Source organism: Dermacentor silvarum, chromosome 4 (assembly GCF_013339745.2).
Source record: "Dermacentor silvarum isolate Dsil-2018 chromosome 4, BIME_Dsil_1.4, whole genome shotgun sequence".
NCBI lineage: Eukaryota > Metazoa > Arthropoda > Arachnida > Ixodida > Ixodidae > Dermacentor > Dermacentor silvarum.
This window is the reverse complement of record NC_051157.2, coordinates 21,423,664-21,442,934: the sequence shown is the minus strand read 5'-3', so window position 1 is coordinate 21,442,934 and position 19,271 is coordinate 21,423,664. Positions and strand designations below refer to the sequence as shown.

The following is a 19,271-nucleotide window of genomic DNA, read 5'->3' as shown; positions in this document are numbered from 1 at the left end:
ATAAGGAAGTGAGAGAGAAGAGGGGAGAGGTACTTCTGGAAAAAAATATAATTATGAGATAAGCTGTGAAACGCTGAACATTGTTGAAGCAGATGGAGCGTTGCCAGGCAAGCTGCAAACGTGTAGTCGAAGCCAGAAAAAAAAATGGTCGATATGATCGCTTCCAGAGCATCAGATCATCGTTGGTTCGGTGAGTATCGAAGTAACTTACTACGTCGGGCTACTGCGACTTCTACGAGTTCAATCGAGTGTTATAAATCCACCGAGAGTTAATTGAAGCGGTATTACCTTAGAAAGTTTGTCATCTGCATTTTAGCATATAAAAGCGTTTGCTATCGTTCCGCGATTTGTAACTCTGGTTTTGACACTTAGTTTCGACATTGAGTTTTGGCATTGTAGAAGGGCTGCCGGGTGAGTTGGTGCGGTGACATGCATAAAACTGCGAGAAAGACGCATACGAAGGAAAGAAGCAACAGGCCGTTGAGAGAGACAAAGAGAGAGAAGCAGAGGGGGGGGGGGGGGGCTTTATTATGTCCTGGAGAGATTTGTCTAGCGGCAGGTCTACTATGCTGCTCAGGATATGAGGAACGATGATAAACGAAATCATACGCACTGTGCATGCAACAGTGTCACACAACATAAATAAAAATCGACACAAAACATAATTAAAGTCTCGTTGACACCTCTAACAACAGTTTAAAGTAGGTTTGCTGCGCGGGACGCACAAGCGGCACTAGTTCATAGATCAAGTATGCGGCGTAGCTCAAGTCAAGTCTGTGACGTACATTATGTGCGGACATCGTGCACGAGTGAATTACTGTTTTTAGTTCGTCTGTTGTTCGTTTTGTGTGTTTGATTTGTCCCTTAGAGGCTCGTGTGTCATGTTATGTTCGGTAACCGGCGACTTCTAGGCACAAGAAAACTACCGCCGCCTGGCGTTCGGGGAAGATATGACAACGTCCCGATTCACGCTGCATCCCAACTTGTTCTATGGTCGTGCCTCCGCTGTTCTGACGACATTAGGTTTTGGATGCATATGCGCAAGAGGCTGCAATGTAACGGTGAGAACCACTTGAAAATTAGTGTCAAGTATGAACCAAAATGCCCTAACAAGGATTCGCATCATTGTCATTCATGCCGTCACTGCTGTGCACGATGTCCTGATGGAATTTTACGGCGAAGCTCTTTATGGCTAGGGTTCCGTGCATTTTTGTTCTGCGTCAACAAAAACTCAGATCCAGATGTTGATGCAAAATCGTTTAATTCTACGCAAAAGCTTATACGTTTCATCACTTGGATATGCATCTTGAGTAGATTAGATATTGATAGGTACCATTTTCAAGATCAATTTACTCTCGGGTAGATAAAAAAGGTTGCTCAAAGATTTGCCGCTGTGCGAGCCGCGTCCGCCATGTCTACGTTCGCACCGCCCTCTCTTTTTCGGCGTTCCAAGCGCTTGCGTATCTAGTTTCCTTTCCTTCCGCTCTCCCGTGGTGGCGGCGCCGTCGAAATGTCCCGCGTGTCTACTTTCCTCCGGCTCCTCGGGGCGGCGGTCCCGTCGTCCACATGAATGTATACAAAAAACCAGAAAACCAGGTTGCCGTTCTCCATTTTGAATCTCACTTCTCCTCTGTCGTCGTAGTGGGGAGGTCGCGTATAGTCCGGACTCCCGAGGAGCAATGCGCCTACTTGCTAAACAGCTTCGCTGGTCATCCACCTTGACAGAGTGGAATGGCTCATGATTTTTTCAGCAACCAAATACTTTTCAGGGTGAAATAATCGCATCCTGACGTTCTGAAACCCTGTCTAGAAGCAGTCCTCACCACAGATGTTAATGTGGGTGGTTACCGTACTGAAACATACAAAATAAAGGACAGTCCTGGGCACATCGATCTTTTTTTTTTCTTACTTACTGTGTGAGGAATTGATAGAAAATCTTGTCAGCGTCAGGGTGACATGAGGATTGGAGCACCAAAACAGTACTCCAGCATGTGTGACTGGCTTCCGGCAAAGCTTTAGTGCTATAAGTATTGGTCTTCGCTGTAGGTAACTCACTTTGAACACCAGAGCGATCACGTTTTTTGATACTGCAGGTCATCTCGTTCACGTCTTCAAGAGCAGTCTCGTTCAGAACAGACTAGCTTCCTTCCCCTCAGTTAGCGATCTTTTTCATGCATGTCGCATTTAATGTTTTGTCTGTCCCCGCAGTATTCCGCATTCATTCCCCGTGTTGATGCTTGCGTACGCGACCGACATTGGTGAGATGGGAGACGAACGGGCAAGGTGAAAGGTAACTTCAATTGTGGCTCTAGTGCTGCTCTTTAATGATGGCATCTTCAGAGGCAGGATAGATATACAGGGTGTCTTTATTTTTAAGCTGCACCAAATTTTTTTAAACTGCCTGTGGCAGATAGCACAATTATAACCCTTGATCTAAATCAGTCGATGAGGCGACCATTAGTTATACGAGAAATCAAAATGAGTCATTACTTAATTAACACAACAACGTTAATTAACTTTTCAATCAAATACTTTACGGTACATATTTACATCTACCAATTATAGCCGGTAAGCTCGCAAGGCGTATCCACTTGGAACGAATTCTCAGGACTGCACCAGTTTTGAGATAATAATTTTCATAGTGTCAAAATTTCAAAATGCATTCGCGTTCTACTTACTTTCTTTTAAAGATAACACTCTTTTATGCATTGAAACACAAACGTAACTGAAACACCAATGCATTTCGTCGGGTACATTGAAAATCAATATCTTGAAACTGGCGCGGTCCGGAGAATTCGTTCCAAGTGCATACGTCTTCCGAACTCACCAGACACAATTCGTAGGTTGAAATATGGGCCTAAAATAATTAAAGAAAAAGTTATTTAGCGTAATTATGTTGTTAGTTTAATTATGCATTTTGATGTTTTGTAGAAGCAATGACCGCTTCATCGAGTAATCGAGATCAAGGGTTAGAATTGTGCTATATCTACGATATTTTTTTAGGCGATATTTTTTTTAATTGTGCAGCTAAAACAAAATCACCCTGTAGAATGTGTACGCTGACAACGGTGGTCATTACATAGCAAGAACGCCGCTGTTCCACGGTCAGCACTTAAAAAGGTGCGGAGCTGTTTCCAAACGATATTTAGCACAAGATGAGTAAGAAAAAGAAGTGAACGGCCTAGCCACGTTCCGCGGGTAAAAGAAGAAGAAGAAGAAGAAGCCCCGAATACGTTCGTGTTTGAGACACCACCCGAGATCATGCAGGAAGACCAGGCGACTACGCGCGACGCGTCGCCCTCTGACCCACCGAGTCCGCAGATGTCACATGACTGCAACGTGGACCACGGTGTATGCGCCGCGTCGAGCGCCGCGTCGAGCGCCTTGAGCACTTCGGCTGGCAGCCAGTCGCTGCCGGTGCCAAGCTGTTCGGGCTCAGCCGTGAACTTCGACAGCTCCTCGCCGTTGCCCGAAGGCTCGTCCCCTCTGCCCAGTGCATCTTCTGTGATGGCCGCACCCTTGTCGAGAATGGCACGCCGGCCGCTCATCGGTGACAGTAGCTGCTTCTCGTTCGACTTCGACTGCAGCTGCTCCGTGCCAGAGGGCAGGGCAAACAAGGCGTCTCCGCAACACGCTGTGCCCTCAGGGTGAGTTCTGCGGGTCACTGTGTGCGGCGTAGCAATTCGTACAATTCTCACTTTTGTACGGGCGCGGAAAGATTGCCTCGAAATGAACACGCTAGTGCGAGGTACCAGTTTAAGTATGAGCTGGACCCACGGCAACATGGGGCTCCTAATGTTGGAACCTTCGCGGCACCTGAAGTCAGATACCTGAGTCCGAAAAGTCACCTAGTGATGTGTTGGTTACGGGAAGCACGTTAGGTATGTTCGAGAAGCAGGATTACAGAGATCAGCGGGGAAATATAGCGGGAGTAGATAAAAAAAAAAGCTGCGTTTAGACAATGAGGAAGGAAACAAAAGCTACCATCGCGTCTAAATAATGTAGCCGTATAGCACTGGCAGTTTGTTCGAGGAACTTGAGTTGCCAGATAGTAATTCTAGGCGTTCGCGCACTCAAAGGTCTTCCGCAATGTCGTTAAATGGCCGTGACATGCTAATGCTTCCCTTCACTGTTCCGGTTCTTTCGGACATACCAAAACTATGGGCCTCGTGCGCTGCAGGTTTGAACGTAGGGCACCGCGATAGCAAGCCCGTAACAGCGGCGCTGCTATCGAGGCACATTACTTGTATGGAAAGAGACGCACCACCAACGGCGCGCAGCGGTACTAATCAGTCGTCTCGAAGCAAGATCAGGCATGGCGGAGATATGTCATTCGCATGGGCTACATTTAAATAGCGGACAGAAATGTGTGACGCCGCGTTGTTTTGGGGTTTATGATTTAAAAACTGTTATAGAAACATTGAACCGTTGCGGTCACCGATAGAATTCCTCGGAAGTCCAAGGCGACACCTCGAAGGGAGCGGCACGACGGCGCCGACTACTGAAGGGCTGGAGGGCTCTGAGATCACTGAAATGAAGCGCTTCCTAGTTGCGAGGTTGCTTTTTATCACACCGTATGTAAACTGAAGAAGGTTAAATAGAAATTATTTATTACTTCTGAGATGCGCTTTCGACAATGTGATTTTTTGTAACTATACTAATTACCTGAAGAACAGCGCGCGTAATTTTATTTTTTATCAGTGTTATCCTACTTAACTTTGTTACTAGCAGTATTTGCGTGCAGTTTAGGAGCAATTTAGATTTTTTTACAAAGTAAACTTATGCTGTTTTCTTGGAATTATTCTTTGGTTTATGTGAGCAAACAAACTAGTTTGAACCGTTATTCTTTCGCCCCGGAGTTGAACCGAAGCTAAACCGCTTTCGATGAAACTGAACGGAAATCGAATCGAAAAAGTTTTCGATTCGACACTCTACTCTAAAATGGTCTTTTGCACCCATCGATCACGGGTGATTGACGCTGTGTGGATGCGGTAGGGAAAGAGTTAATAACAGCCGCGCCATTGTTAATTCTCTGCTTCGCTATTGCAGCACAAAATCGCAAGCCTGCAGGCTGATGGCGTTCATCGGCAGCCTGCTCCTGCTGTCTGTCATCATATCGCAGTTCATAGGGACGCGTCGTGGCAACTACACCTTCTCACTGACAAGCAAATTCGGCCGTATCGAGGGCGATCAAATATTTGTGCCCGGCGAGCAGCCGGTCATTCCGCTACCTTGGAATCCCGTTCGCCGTGCCACCCGTGAACAAGCTGCGATTCCAGCCGTCGCAGGTTGCGGAATCTCTAGGTGATTATAACTCGCAGTTAGGATAGTTGTTGCACGTTGTGCGAAAGATGTCAATGCGCCACGGGCGTGACCGCAAGGAAAACATGGGCAGCATGAGTGCAATACCTTTTCGGAAACAGCAGGTGGAAACTAAATTGTGTCGGGTACTGATATGGCACACTTGGGTGTCGATTTGCCACCCATGATAAGAAACCAGACATGAAGGTGCCCCTTCCGGAAGATACGTTACACTTATAGGTTATTATTAGACGAGCAGTGTTTTGTTTTGTTTTGGCCACTTGCTAATTGCTTTATTATATATAGTCCGATATTTAATCGAGGCGAGGTTTCTTGCCCACTTCATCAAAAAAGTATCTGTACCTTTGTGAGTCTGTACTTGCGTGGCCGTCTTGTTCCTGTGTTGTTTGATGTACTGGAGCTCACGCAGCTGCTCATTTCGGTGCGACGCTTGAGCCAGAGCTTTCTGTTCAAGAAAGTTGAAGCAGGTGTGTTCCCTGCGTCCAATTAAAAAAAAGGGGGGTTGTTTAAAAATTATAATGCACGTATGAAAATGGGTGATGCGGTTAGAACCAATGTTTGCTCCTCACGTTTGAGGGCGCTTCGCCTTTAATTCTCGATTAGTGGCGTCACCACAGCGGGACAAATTTGTCGTCAGCGGTTCCTGGTGAGCTGCGATATCCCTTTCAGGTGTCAGTTAATTATGTTGATTTAAAACTTAATTTCACCAGCATTCCTTAGATCTTCAGAATCATACAAAGCGTGCAGCCGCAGAATATACTAAGAATTTTCGATTCTTTAGTGAGTCTTGTCAAAGTTTACAGAGTGTGGACTCCACGCGAACGCTCACTACAGGAACATCAGATACGAGAACATAAACTCATGTTCATGTCTAGCATGCTTGAAAAGCACCTATCCAGCCTCTTGAAAATTATTCCTGGTGCAACACATTGTGAAAAATGATTAAAGAATTGAACTCGCTGCATACAACGACATGCTCACACCCAGCAAAAAATACCCAACCGTCTACTTACCCACTCGTTTTACTAAAACATTTTGCACATCTTATTCGAGCTTGCAGCACAATTCCAATCAGAAGTGTTTGAAGATGTGTGCGACGCATTTTAAATAGAAACTGAATATAATGAGGGGGCCCTTCACTATTGCCATCCGTCTATAGTGACGGGGTAACAGTAGCCGGTGTAGAGTCTGTGTAATAGTGAAGGCTTCCCTCTGGTTTCATGGCGCCGCGCAAGAGCGTTGGACTGATGATTGTGCGTTCCTGGGTTCGAATCATGTCTCCGGCATTTTTTTAACGCTGCTGCATTATTATTTTCCTCGTTTGACTTCTGCATATACACGTTCTTTTGTCGTATGCTTCACCACCACGCCTGACACAGAGAGCTCTGCCAATGGAAGCAAAGCGACCCGTTGTGTAGCCCAGGGGGAGGAGGGTGGGGGTCTTAGGTAGATTAGCGGCCGAAGACCAATGAATAATGACGCGTTGTTACGTTGTTACTTTGCGCCCCAGTGAGACAGACCAACCACTGGGTAGCGAAACTCTGTGTACATAATATGCGATCTAATAAAAAGGGCCCCCTCAATCTATACGGTGAAGAGGGCCCGTCATAATATTGTATAGACTATAATTATGACGGGCCCCCTCACGGTAGTGAGTGCCTTTTAAATGTAACTACAGTCATCAGTGCTTTTGCTGTTGATGCACTATCTTGGCGTACACAATTGTGTAGACAGCGCCTTAAAACGATATTCAAGAACATTACAATAAAATAAGGGAAATGAGGTTTCTTCCTCGTTTCTCTTGCTTTATTTCCAAGTTTGTGAATTTAAAAAAAAACAGTTAGAAGCACCGAGAAAGAGAATGATGCGTAATAAATTAAAACAAAACTATATAATGGCAACAAACGGACGCGGTCAGTATCAATGGTCTCGGAAGCAAGACAACGCGCGCCACCCGATCTTGGAGCCCATGATATAAGTATATTTTTGTAGAGGCCCTAGATATTCGGTAGCTGAAGATGAGGAGAAATATGCGAGGTGAAGCACAGCACGCGCAAAAGCAACATCACAGCGTTCCAGTAAAAACTTCGAACGCCAATCTCGCTTCTTGTCTTCGCCTCGTCCTGTCGTAGCTACGGTTCTATGGTCTAAAAGCGCATTGAATTACAATTCTCAAGATGGGGCGGACTGCATGTTGTATAGACCTCTTAAGTGATGTCACTTTCTAACTTCAGCCATGCCTAAGCACTGAGACACCTCAGTGGAGTGATTTAATTAAATTAAATTATGGGGTTTCACGTGCCACAACCACGGTCTGATTATGAGGCATGCCGTAGTGGAGGACTCCGGAAATTTAGACCACCCGGGGTTCTTTAACGTGCAACTAAATCTAAGTACAGTGATGTTTTCGCATTTCGCCCCCATCGAAATGCGGCCGCCGTGGCCGGGATTCGATCCCGCGACCTCGTACTCAGCAGCCCAACACCATAGCCACTGACTCAATGTAGGGACGTCTGTCTTCATCGTAATAGCAACGACAACGTACTGGAAAGTCATCAAAGAATATTCCAACACCACGATTCATCTTATATTCAGCACTGAATGGGTGTTCCTGGACCGGTATGGCGCAACCGTTCTTATCAGCCGATCCTATTCCGTACTCATTCTCCATTACTTCGTTCCAGCGAGATCTGGAGACCGCACAGCTGGTGACAGCCAATGATGAAGACAAAAATTATAATGAATAGAAGTATTTCGTCATCCTGGCCCTGATGTTATTTAGCCCAGTTTGGTGTTCCATTCTTGACGATCCTTTTTATATTACAGGTGAGGAAATAACAGCAACGCTATAAGATATATAACATAGCTTTAGACTATCTGTACGCGTATTTATGTACGCAGAATACATAAATACGGGAGACGTAACAGCAGTGCTACATGTGGCACTGTATTCAACCACAACGCATTAGAAAGGTTTTTGCATCGCATGAGTATCCTCATCAAAGGAGAAAAAATAAGTAGTACATATAAGTTAATTAACGGATTAATTTGCTGTTGCTGCGGACACCTTTAACTAGCAGCTATAGGTTGAACGTAGTCGGTGGAACGTAGCATTCAGTAAGCAGCCGATTGGTACTGTCTTTATTTCAGCGCAAATGAACAACGCCTCCATCAAGCGAAGGATTAATTTCGCCGAACGAGCCCGCTCCTGCCCCCAGGACGGCGCCCTTGTCCCGAGCTGGCTGTACACAAGTCCCAAGGAGACATCCGAAGACTGCCTTTACATGAGCCTGTGGACCCCCGACACGGAGTGCCTGTTCCAGGGCCAGGACTGTGGATCCCGCGCAGTCATCGTGTTCATTCACGGTGGAGATCTTCACCACACTGGAAACAAGTACTATATACCATCTTGAAAGTATTCCATCTTGTGCGTGCGTGTGTGTGTGCGTGTGTGCGTGTGTGTGCGCGTGTGCGTGTGCGTGTGCGTGTGTGTGTGTGTGTGTGTGTGTGTGTGTGTGTGTGTGTGTGTGTGTGTGTGTGTGTGTGTGTGTGTGTGTGTGCGTGCGTGTGTGTGTGTTTGTGTGTGTGTCGGCAACATTGGCAACAGCTATAAGCCAGTCAACAATTTTTTTTTTTTTCATTTTCATTTAACAGAAAGAACCGACGGAGAAGCGGCAGACGAAGGCTCCCGTTTGGCAGCTTAGTGGACCTGTAGCCCGCATTTATAAATATTGGTTTGGCGGCAGCATACAGATGCCGTCACATTAAAAGCGAGAACAAAATGGGATATAGCAACATGACGCTGAAACATTTTTACATGAAAAGAGACTATGCTTTCACGTTTACGTAACTTAAGCGCAAATGACTTCAGTGAATGGTAAACAAGTCAAAATATTGCAGTTTGTAATTGAAGTCAAACAGCATGCAGCGTGTAACAAAGACGTTCCATTCCAGAATTCAGACGCGCTGTACAATCTTTCCATGGTTCGCCATTTCTCATCACAATACCGCTCTATTTTTATTTTTTCTAATAAAGAAATGCTTTTTTTGGCGCCACAGGGCATACGACGGCGCCGTGCTGTCGTCCAAGGCGGACGTCGTGGTCGCCGTACCCAACTACAGGCTCGGGCTGCTGGGCCACTCCGCGTGGAACGAGTCCGAGTTCATGTCCCTGGGTCTGGGCGACCAGCTCACCGCCGTCCGCTGGCTGAGGGAAAATGTGGGCTTCTTCGGCGGCAACGCGTCTCGCCTTGTTCTCGCGGGGCACGGAGCAGGAGCCGCGTCCGTCGGCCATTGGATGCTCAGCACGCAACCCGAAGTCGCAGACGTGCAGCGCTTCATCATGATTAGCGGGAGCCCCTACGCCCGGTGAGACTCCCGAAAGAAAAGAAAAAAAAATCGCGTACCCAGACAGATCGCATACCCGGAAACATGGGCGCGTATTCACAAAAAGCTCTTACACTATACACTTACACTTTTGCTTAAGAACAATTCTATAGAATTGTTCTTAAGCAAAAATTCTAGCCAATTCTGATGCTGGAAAGCGGCCGACTAATGGTAAATTACCTTCGTGCGAAGGAAAAGTTTGTGTTAATTCAGCCCCTCAGCTGTAGGTGGGAGGATAGATAACAATGGTTGCAGCCTCGCGCGGACAATAAATTTTTTACAGCCATGGAAATCGGTCGCATTCACTTTATGGTTAGAGTAAATGTAAGTGCTGCAATACGTGGTAGCCGTGGGATTAGTCCCCTTACATGGAAGGCTCACGGGGGATTGACTACAGCTCTTGACTAAGTATGTCATTGATCGCTGTAATCATTCCGGAGATATATGTGACGCGCTAACAACAGGAGCATCGCGCTTTAACCTCCTCCTCCCCCTACCCCCATTTCCTACTAGAACAGCGGTGGTATGAACCAATATTCTTCTTAGCGAAAGCCCTCGTAGGTCCTCGTCTGATATTTGTCTTATAAAGACTGCACTTGCCCAAACAGGATAACAATGCTGCTACCCCGCTTTACGCAGGTACATGAAAGACGCTGACGTGATTGCGATGAACATGCGCACTCTTGCCCGCCGCGTCCAATGCGAGAGCTACGACGAGGTCACGACCGCCGAGGAGATTATTCCTTGTCTCAGAAGACTTCCGTCCTCGGTGCTTGTGCCACGGCTGACGGGGCTGAACGGACGCGTCACCGATACTTCCAGAAGCATGGATGACATTCCCACTGCACAAGAGCCGAGTGTTGTCGGACTGCGCGGGTCTCTGCTTCTGGGAACCACTCCCGATGAGGGTTACCACTTCGTGGGCCGGATGACGACGCTGCACAGCGTGCATCAAGAGTGGATGTTGCGCTGGCTCACTTCTCAGGGCATAGACAACGCCTCTGTTCTTTTAAACGATTACGAGGTCGGTACTCCAAGAATCCCATTGATAAGAGTAAATTTGCATGACAAGTTCTGCATTCATTTTATCTTAACTGAACGGTCGAAATACGCATGACGTGCCGCTTCTCCATTTTATGCCTGAACCGCACCGTAGTCGTTGTACTTGAAGCGACTCTACGCCTCAAAGCTGCCCGGTAGGCCACGAGGGAAGCCGTAGAGAAGGAGCGCGTGGAGACAACTTTTCTTGGCAGTGCAGGGAAAGCTCTGGGATGCAGAGCCTTCTTACGCGCCAAGGAACAGTTCCCAAAATTCTTTATTAATTTTCACATTTCTCTAGCTCAAGTAAACTGTACTTGATTTATTATTATGGTAACAATGCTATGAGAAGCCGTACGTGATATAACTATTGTGCTCTTTGAAAAAGAATTCGCTACATTTATTTATTTTTTCTTCATCGGATCCCACAACATTTTCTGGGCACCCGTTCTGTACAGTAAGCATGGTGCAGGCTCACGGAGAGCCGAGCTGAGGGTCGCGTTTATACATATATCTGATTTAAAAAAAGAAAAAGAAAAAAAAAGCTTTGGTGAGAACATAGTTCTCACAAAGATATGAGATCAAGATATGGCATTTTCAACGGTAACATCAATATTTCGTCAATTTTTATTAAACATCCAGGGCTATATCGGAGGTTGTGAAGACGGGCAACGGGCGCACACAGCGCGTAAATAAAACCGAAACTGGTGCCGAAAGCAGCTGCTAGTTGCCACACTACTTGGCGCGGAGTAGCACGCTTGTGCAGAAGCTCCGCCCCCTTTAGCCTTCGCTTCACTGCCAAGAGAAGTTGTCCCCGAGTATAGTTTTCACCATTCGGTTCCCTTTAACGTGAACTAAAATATAGCCCCCCCAAACGCTTTTGCATTCTGTCCCCATTGGAATGTGACCATTGTTATTAGACCCGCGACCTTGTACCCAGCAGCAACGCGTTATAGCTAGTGACCGAGCGCGACGGACATAAACACCGTCGCCGATAATAGCACACAATCACACCTGTTCAGCTCGCATCTCACGAACCTTGCCTCTGTACATTCGGTCTCGGTATATATGCATATACCCCAGTACTGCGAAACTACAGGCGTCTGCTATCGCATATATTAAGGAAAGTAAGAAAGGAAGCGAGAGGAACCTGAAAAGCAAAGATGGCACCAACTCAGTTTTTCTCCATTGCAAGCAACGCTATTTTAAAGTCATTTCTGCATTCGTATGAGCAAAGTATTAGAGTTTACAAGGACCATATTCGGCAATAATCAATTATTTAATTATAATCAATTTCAAGTTCTCGAATCAGGTATTGCTACTCGATGCAGAAATATTTGATTCGCATACATTCGCTAGGGTTGTGTGAATGTAAGAAATTTCGATTATTCTCACACATCTGCCGACAGATGCGAGGTTGTCACGCGCTGATTCGTTGGGCCGACACCATTCTCAAATGCAGCGAGAGCTAGGAACGACCAACTCCACGGTGGTGTGGACCGAGGCGTACGCCGACGTCAGGTACCGTTGCCCCGTGCGTCGCTTCGCCGATCGGATGGCCAGCAGCGGCGTGACCGTGCACCGGTTCGTGTTCGATGCGAAACCTTCGTTTGAAGAGGCGAACGTTCGAGGCGATGAGGCCGGTCACTACACTACCGTGCGTCTCCTGCTCACCGACCTCAGCAGCGTGCGCATTACCGATGAGGACACCGCCGTTCGGAACAGCTTCGTCAGGACGCTCGGCTTGTTTGCCAACACGGGGCAAGTGGGAAGACTCTTCTGCTTCCTCCCTTTTCTCTCCAGAACGCTCCTCGTGGCTAATAGATTCAGATATAGTATACATATACATAGCGGCCGCAAGCAGCTTGACGCGCTCGGAGTAGCGACAAATTTCAAAGAACGTAATGGGGTCACAGGAAATGGAGGCTTCAACTGATCAACGAGCACCTAAATTGCGGCGCACTAGTGTGTTTGCTTTTTGCACTCATCGAAATGCGCCGCAAAAGAGAGAGAAAGAGAGAGAGAGAGAGAGAACCGTACTTCCCTGTGCCCCCACAAACCTCTCATCATGTGGTGTAGAGCGAAGCAGGACGAGGGACACAAAGAAACGAGGACAAGCGCTTACATCACGATTCTTCCCTCGACAAAAGAGAGAGAAGGTATGAGAGGAAATGCGGACAGGTTGGCCGGAGGAGGGTGTTACTGCCGAAACCATACAGCGAAGTAGTCTCTTGCACGATCTCGGTACCGCATCGTGCCGGCCCTCCGTTCCCTACACAAGCATTACACTTTGCCTTCGTGCGTAAATGTCTCACTTTGTGCGTCACCCTCATTCGGTGTTTGCATCTCGGCATTGCTTGCGCGCACAAATATAAACATTGCGTGAATAAACTTGTCGCCTCTGCGTTGCATAAACATAAAATATCTTGCATGAAATTACATGTAACTTAAGATGAAAATAAACATAATTGTGTGCATCGCATTTGGTTGCAGCACATTTAATTAACCGCTTCACTAAGCCTACACTGATCATAGATTCATGTGCATTGGATCGGCATATTATTTTTTCACGCCACTCTTTTCCGTAACTTCATTTTCTGCTCGCTTAATTACATGCTTCCAGGCGCTTGCCGAGGACCCTGAGCGGGAACGAGTGGCCGCCTTACACCTCGTCCACTAAAGCAGCCGTGAGAATCAGTCGCCACGGACAGGAGAGCGTCTCGATCAGGCGGGATCCATGCAGGCACGTGCGCCAACACGAGGCGAAAACGACAATCGCAACGATGGAAGCGCAAACTTTACGGCCAGCGTTCGAACTGCCCCGGGTTTGGGTGTCCGCCGTCTCGCCGAACACTGCGCTGTCGTCATCGCACGCCACGACGCCGCCCTCGCAACCCGAAGTCTGGATTGACGACGGTGCCTTCGTGCGACGCCGCGGGAATCTAGTGCTGATTCGAGACACTGTTCACGGATTGCCTGATGTTGTACCGGAAGAACATCACACAGCAAGCTATAATGGAAAGCACGCCGAGCTCGAAGGAGCGTAGTCGTGCATCCCGCTGGCAACGCTGTGCGAGAAGAACAAAATAATCCGTCTATTTGGTTTTGTATTGTGTGTAGAATATCCAACTCTAGCCCTGTAAATGTACTATTTATTTAATTGTGACGTTGCAGACGTGACATGCACACATAAGCTGTTCTTGTGGTTTAACCCGGCCTTGTGCACTGAAATCAGTGGCGCGGCACTGATCCTGAACCTGTCTAGGACTGTATCACTACTTGGTCAGTGGGCTGCTCCGTGCACGTTTCTTGAATTTTTTCCCCCGTTCCCAAACGTCGCGGGTTTTCTAGCTGCGGGCTATTTTGTACGGGCTATTTTCTCGCCAACCGCACATGAGGGCACTCCCATAGTTTGTGTTCTGTATTGAGGGTATCCGCCACAGAGTCGGGTTCTGTGCGATGAGGTTTCGTAGGAGGTGAAGACGTGCGGGTGTGGGCAGCGATAGCAGAGATTTCGTGGAAGCAGTCACATTTAAGCACAACCCGCAAGTGCAGCGAAGACGCCGTCCAAGTTTTACTACCTGGTAGTCGAAATAGCCTACGTATAGTGCCTTATACCTGCAACAGTATCGCAATTTATTTGTGCAAGTCATTGAGCACTTTTACAAACTTGCCACAGCCTGCTTTATAGTAAAAAAAAAAAGTTTACTTTTTTTGCTTTCTTACTCTTCCGCTCGATAACTGCTTCCGAAGGCATTTCTTAAATTCGTCGTGAAATATGTGTGTTGTAGCCCCAGAAACGGCGTCATTGCTGAAGTGCGCAAGATGCATTGTGAGGGCTCCGGTGCTTCCGGTAACACAGGAAACAATAGCCAATCAATCATCATCATCATCATCAGCCTATATTTATGTCCACTGCAGGATGAAGGCCTCTCCCTGTGATCCCCAGCATTCCCCGGAAATTATTGATTATTGATCGATTACCAACTAGCTATTGATTGGCTCCAGGGGTAATTGACGCCAATCAATAGCTAGTAGATAATCGATCAATGATCAATAAATTCCCGAAAATGCTGGGGATGACTTGGTAGTGCTTAGCCTAGCCCAAATACGTGGCCAATACATTGCGATGGCCAATTGATAGCCAACCAATAGCTAATAGATAATCGATCAATAATCAATAAATCCCGGGAAATGCTGGGGATGACTTGGTAGTGCTTAGCCTGGCCCAAAAGCCAGGGTCGACTAGCTAGGTGCCCATCAGCTCCGCTGCTTCTTTAGCGTTGCGCGGCCAGTGCAAGCTACGCTTTTTTTTTTTTTTTTCCCACAAAAACGATCATTGTTTTCCGCGTAAGGAAACATAAATTACACAAAGAACCGCTCCTCAAACCATTTCCATGTTACCACTTTTGCGACTGCACTATTACCAGTGTCGATACTAATGCATTATTTTAGCGTTAAGGCAAGAGGTGTCTTTACTTGTGCGTTTATTTCATGTTGTATACTTGTGAATTCGCCGCCTTATATATACATAGAAACAAAGCCACAAAAGCACGTCTGAAGCCCCAAGCACAAAGATCAGACAAATCCATGTAATAACCAACATATAAACAGGGTGTTTCATTTTAGCTGTACCGAATTTTGTTTAAAAAATTGCCTGTGGCAGATAGCACAATTATAATCCTTTATCTAAACTACTCGATGAGGCGACCATTACTTCCACGAAAAATCAAAAAGCCTAATTGAATAATTAACATAATTACGCTAATTAACTTTATAATTAATTATTTTACGGCACATCTTTCAATCTACGAATGATCCACTTGGAAGTAATTTTCAGGACTGAACCAGTTTCAAGATATTAATGTTCAAGGTGTCCGACGAAATGCGTGGGCGTTCCAGTTACTTTTCGGCTTCAATGCATAAAACAGCGTTTTGCTCAAAAAATTAACTGGAACGCCCATACATTTCGTCAGACACTTTGAAAATGAATATCTCGGAACTGGTTCAGTCCTGAGAATTCGTTCCAAGTGGATTCCTTCCAAGAATTTGTTCCAAAGAAGCTCGACAAGTTAAGGACCGCACAAACAGCGATGAAACGAAAAATTTCAGGCCTAACGTTAAGACACAGAAGAGCGCAGTATGGTCATGTAATGCGTAGGATGGATAACGGGTGGACCATTACAGTTACAGAATGGATACCAAGAGAAGGGAAGCGCAGTCGAGGACGGCAGAAAACTAGGTGAGGTGATGAAGTTAGGAAATTTGCAGGCGCAACTTGGAATCGGCTAGCGCAAGACAGGGGTAATTTGAGATCACAGGGAGAGGCCTTTGTCCTGCAGTGGTCATAAACATAGGCTGATGATGACTGATGAATCTTTCACAGGCAATTTTTAAAAATTTGGTGCAGCTAAAATGTAGCACCCTGTATATTTGCATGCTAAATGACATCATTGAACCATATCGTACAAATCAAGGTAAGTGCACCAGTGGAAAAATAGCAGCACAGGCAATGGGCCTGGATCACTGATGTTCCCGTGGGAGAAACGATTTCGGTCTTTTATTGCTTATATACTGCAGCTGATTAAACCTCGAGAAGGTGAGGCTGACAGATACGGTACAATCTATAAGTAGAAAACAGAATTTTTTTTTCTTACAGGCCGAGCCTCGTCATGCACACGCGGGCCATAGCTAAGCTTAGTATTGAATGCCCGGGTCCGGGCTCAGTAACACAGGGCCCGTCTCCATCATGCAAACCGGAGCCCGGCTCGGGCTTTGTACTGCGGGCCGGGCTGGGCTCGGGCCCCGCAAAGCGGGCCCGGGCCGAAAAATGAGGCCCGGGTAGTGCTCTAATTCTGAGGATGAAGGGAAGCGGAATGCAGCTATAATGAAACATACAGAGCAATTTGTGGCTGTAAGTATGAGGCAGTGCGAACAATTTGTAAAGAAGCAATGATGCCGGCGCTAACGTTCGCAGATGCCATTCTGTGCATTCAAATCAGAGATCTTGTCGGGGTTGGAAGTTAACCAAAGGTCGGTGGGGTGATTGACATTCGAGACCCACGTTAAAACCTCATACGAAACAATGCAGGGTGGCGCGGGTTGAGCCTCTTTTAAAGTCACAGAAGCGCACAGCAAAATTAGTTTTGAAGAAAGACTCGGGAAGATGGATAAAAGTCACAGGCCTGCGCGGCACACGCAGCACAGTCACAGCGTAAGCTGGTGGAGCGGCTCAAGAGTAACTCCAATTTGGTCACCACGCACAACAGAGTCTTCGCGGCAGTCTGTTCGCCTCGTTTTGACGAGAACGGTCTAAACTGTCCGCCCGGCGTCGGACGGCGAGCTGCGGTTTGTAATGCTCTCTGCACCGCAGTCTGCCGAGCCCGATCAAGCCTTAGAACTGCAACTTACATGTCGGGTGCACCGCCTTTGCAAGCATCTTAACTAGATGGCGCCACCATACTGGTGGTGGAAAACATTTATTGAGAAGGCCCGAAGTAATGAAAATTAAAAAGCAGCGTTGTGGGCGGCCTTCAGGCTGCCGGTTGTGGCGTCCGGCCGTGCCTAGTCGCGACGTCCTCTGCCCAGGTCACCAGCCGGAGTTGGAGATCCGGCTCGGTGCTGGACAAAGCAGCCTCCCACTGCTGCGGACTGGTTAGGTGCCAAGAGGCAGGGGGCAAGTGTGCCGGGCAGGAGAATAAGATGTGATCGTAATCGGCGCGGGAGCTGTCACATAAGCGGCAGGCCGGCGAGTACGTCCCGGGGTGGAAGAGGGCAAGACGTGCAGGAGTAAGAAAGGTGTGGGCCTGAAGGTGGCGCCACAAGTGTTGGTGGTGCTGGGAAAGGGATTTGTGCGGTGGGGGGAAGGTGAGACGAGATAGGCGGTAGTGCAAGGTGATATCGTGGTACGTGAGGAGCGCATCGCGCGTATCCATTCCCGGCGGGGGCGGGCTTGCTCGGTCAGTCGAATCGCGAGCGATGGAATTGGCCGCCTCGTTGCCAGGATGGGCCGCGTGAGCGGGCACCCAGATGATTTGGATTGGGCGAGAGGGAACAGTGTCGGAACGCAAGATACCGGAGGCCGGGGATGCCACCCGTCCAACCGCGTAGTTGTAGACTGCAGGCTTGGAATCACTGAAAATGTATTCCGCGGAGGTTTGCGTGATGGCAAGGGCAATAGCTGCCTCTTCGGCCTCGACCGAGGTCGAAGTGTATACTGAGGCAGTAAGAGTGGGTCGAAAAGAGTTGTCAGTGACTGCAAGGGCATGGGCTGGGTAGTGGCGGTACGGGGCGGCATCCACGTAAGCCACGGCGGGTTGCCGTTCGTACTGACGCCGAGCGCGGAGGCTCGCGCTGCTCTACGGGACGGGTGGTGTTCAGGGTGCATATTCTTAGGGAGGGGATTAACGGTTAGCAGGGAGTAGACGTGGGAAGGGATGGGCAGTGAGGTGGGAAGAGGGGTAAGAGGGGAGAGTTTAAGGGTAGAGAGAAGTGCGCGACCAGGCCGAGTGCGGGAGAGACGGAGGAGCTGGGCCGTGCGATGGGCCTCCGTCAGCTCTGTAAGGGAGTTGTGGACGCCCATCGACAGTAACCGAGCCGTTGAAGTAGATGTGGGAAGAGACAGGGCCGACTTATATGCCTGACGAATGAGGCTGTTGACTTTGTCTTCCTCGGTGCGTGAAAGGAAAATATACGGAAGAGAATAGATGAAGCGGCTGAGAACGAAGGCCTGGACTAGGCGGCGGAGGTCGTGTTCGCGCATGCCGTGGTGACGGTTGGCAATGCGGCGTATTAGGCGGATGGTCTGGTGTACAGTGTTTGTGAGTCGAGTGATGAGGGTGGTGTGCTTGCCATTGGACTGAAGAAAGAGTCCGAGAATGCGGAGAGTAGAGACGAGGGGAATGGGTGTGCCGTCAAGGGAGACTGTGAGTGGAGAAGGCGACAGGGGGGCCATCCCCGAGGCAGAAAGAGCAAAAGCTCCGATTTGGCCGGGGAGCAGCTCAACCCGACAGACCGGGCGTGAGTCGCCACCGCGTCCACGCCCGCCTGGAGAGTGGTCTCCATGTCGCCAAGATTGCCGGTGGTCACCCATAGGGTGATGTCATCGGCGTAGAAAGCATGAGACAGAGCTGGGATAGTGCGTAGTGCACGTGCCAGCGGGAAGAGGGTGACGTTAAATAGAAGAGGGGACAAGACAGAGCCTTAGGGAGTACCCTTGTTGCCAAGGGAGAAAGAAGGAGAAGAAAGTGGGCCGTACGAGATCTCGGCTGTGCGGTGGGCGAGGAAAGCGGTCACGTAAGCATGGACACGGGGTCCGACATGAAGGGAGGAGAGAGCGTCCAAAATGGCGGTGTGGTGTACATTGTCGAATGCTTTGGTAAGGTCCAGCGCCAGGATAGCTCGAGCGCGTTTGTGGTGGGAGGGGTGTAGGACATCCTCCGAAAGCTGGAGCATGACATCCTGGGTGGACAACTGGGGACGAAAGCCGAACATAGAGTCCGGATATAGGTCATGATGATCCAGAT

At 48.1% G+C, this 19,271-nt stretch overlaps 2 protein-coding genes across 2 annotated transcripts; both read left to right on the top strand.

The window, feature by feature from the left end:
- Positions 1 to 3,261: 3,261 nt before the first annotated feature.
- LOC125944632 (uncharacterized) lies at positions 3,262 to 8,709 on the top strand. The gene is made up of 3 exons (XM_049665152.1): positions 3,262 to 3,647; positions 5,050 to 5,304; positions 8,473 to 8,709. The coding sequence occupies exons 1-3, from the start codon at positions 3,262 to 3,264 to the stop codon at positions 8,507 to 8,509; spliced, it is 678 nt and encodes a 225-aa protein (XP_049521109.1). The 3' UTR covers positions 8,510 to 8,709.
- A 541-nt stretch (positions 8,710 to 9,250) lies between these two features.
- LOC119448350 (acetylcholinesterase) lies at positions 9,251 to 13,426 on the top strand. The gene is made up of 4 exons (XM_037711705.2): positions 9,251 to 9,690; positions 10,348 to 10,732; positions 12,209 to 12,511; positions 13,370 to 13,426. Exons 1-4 carry the CDS (start codon positions 9,488 to 9,490, stop codon positions 13,424 to 13,426), a joined length of 948 nt encoding a protein of 315 aa, XP_037567633.2. The 5' UTR covers positions 9,251 to 9,487.
- The last annotated feature ends 5,845 nt before the right edge of the window (positions 13,427 to 19,271 follow it).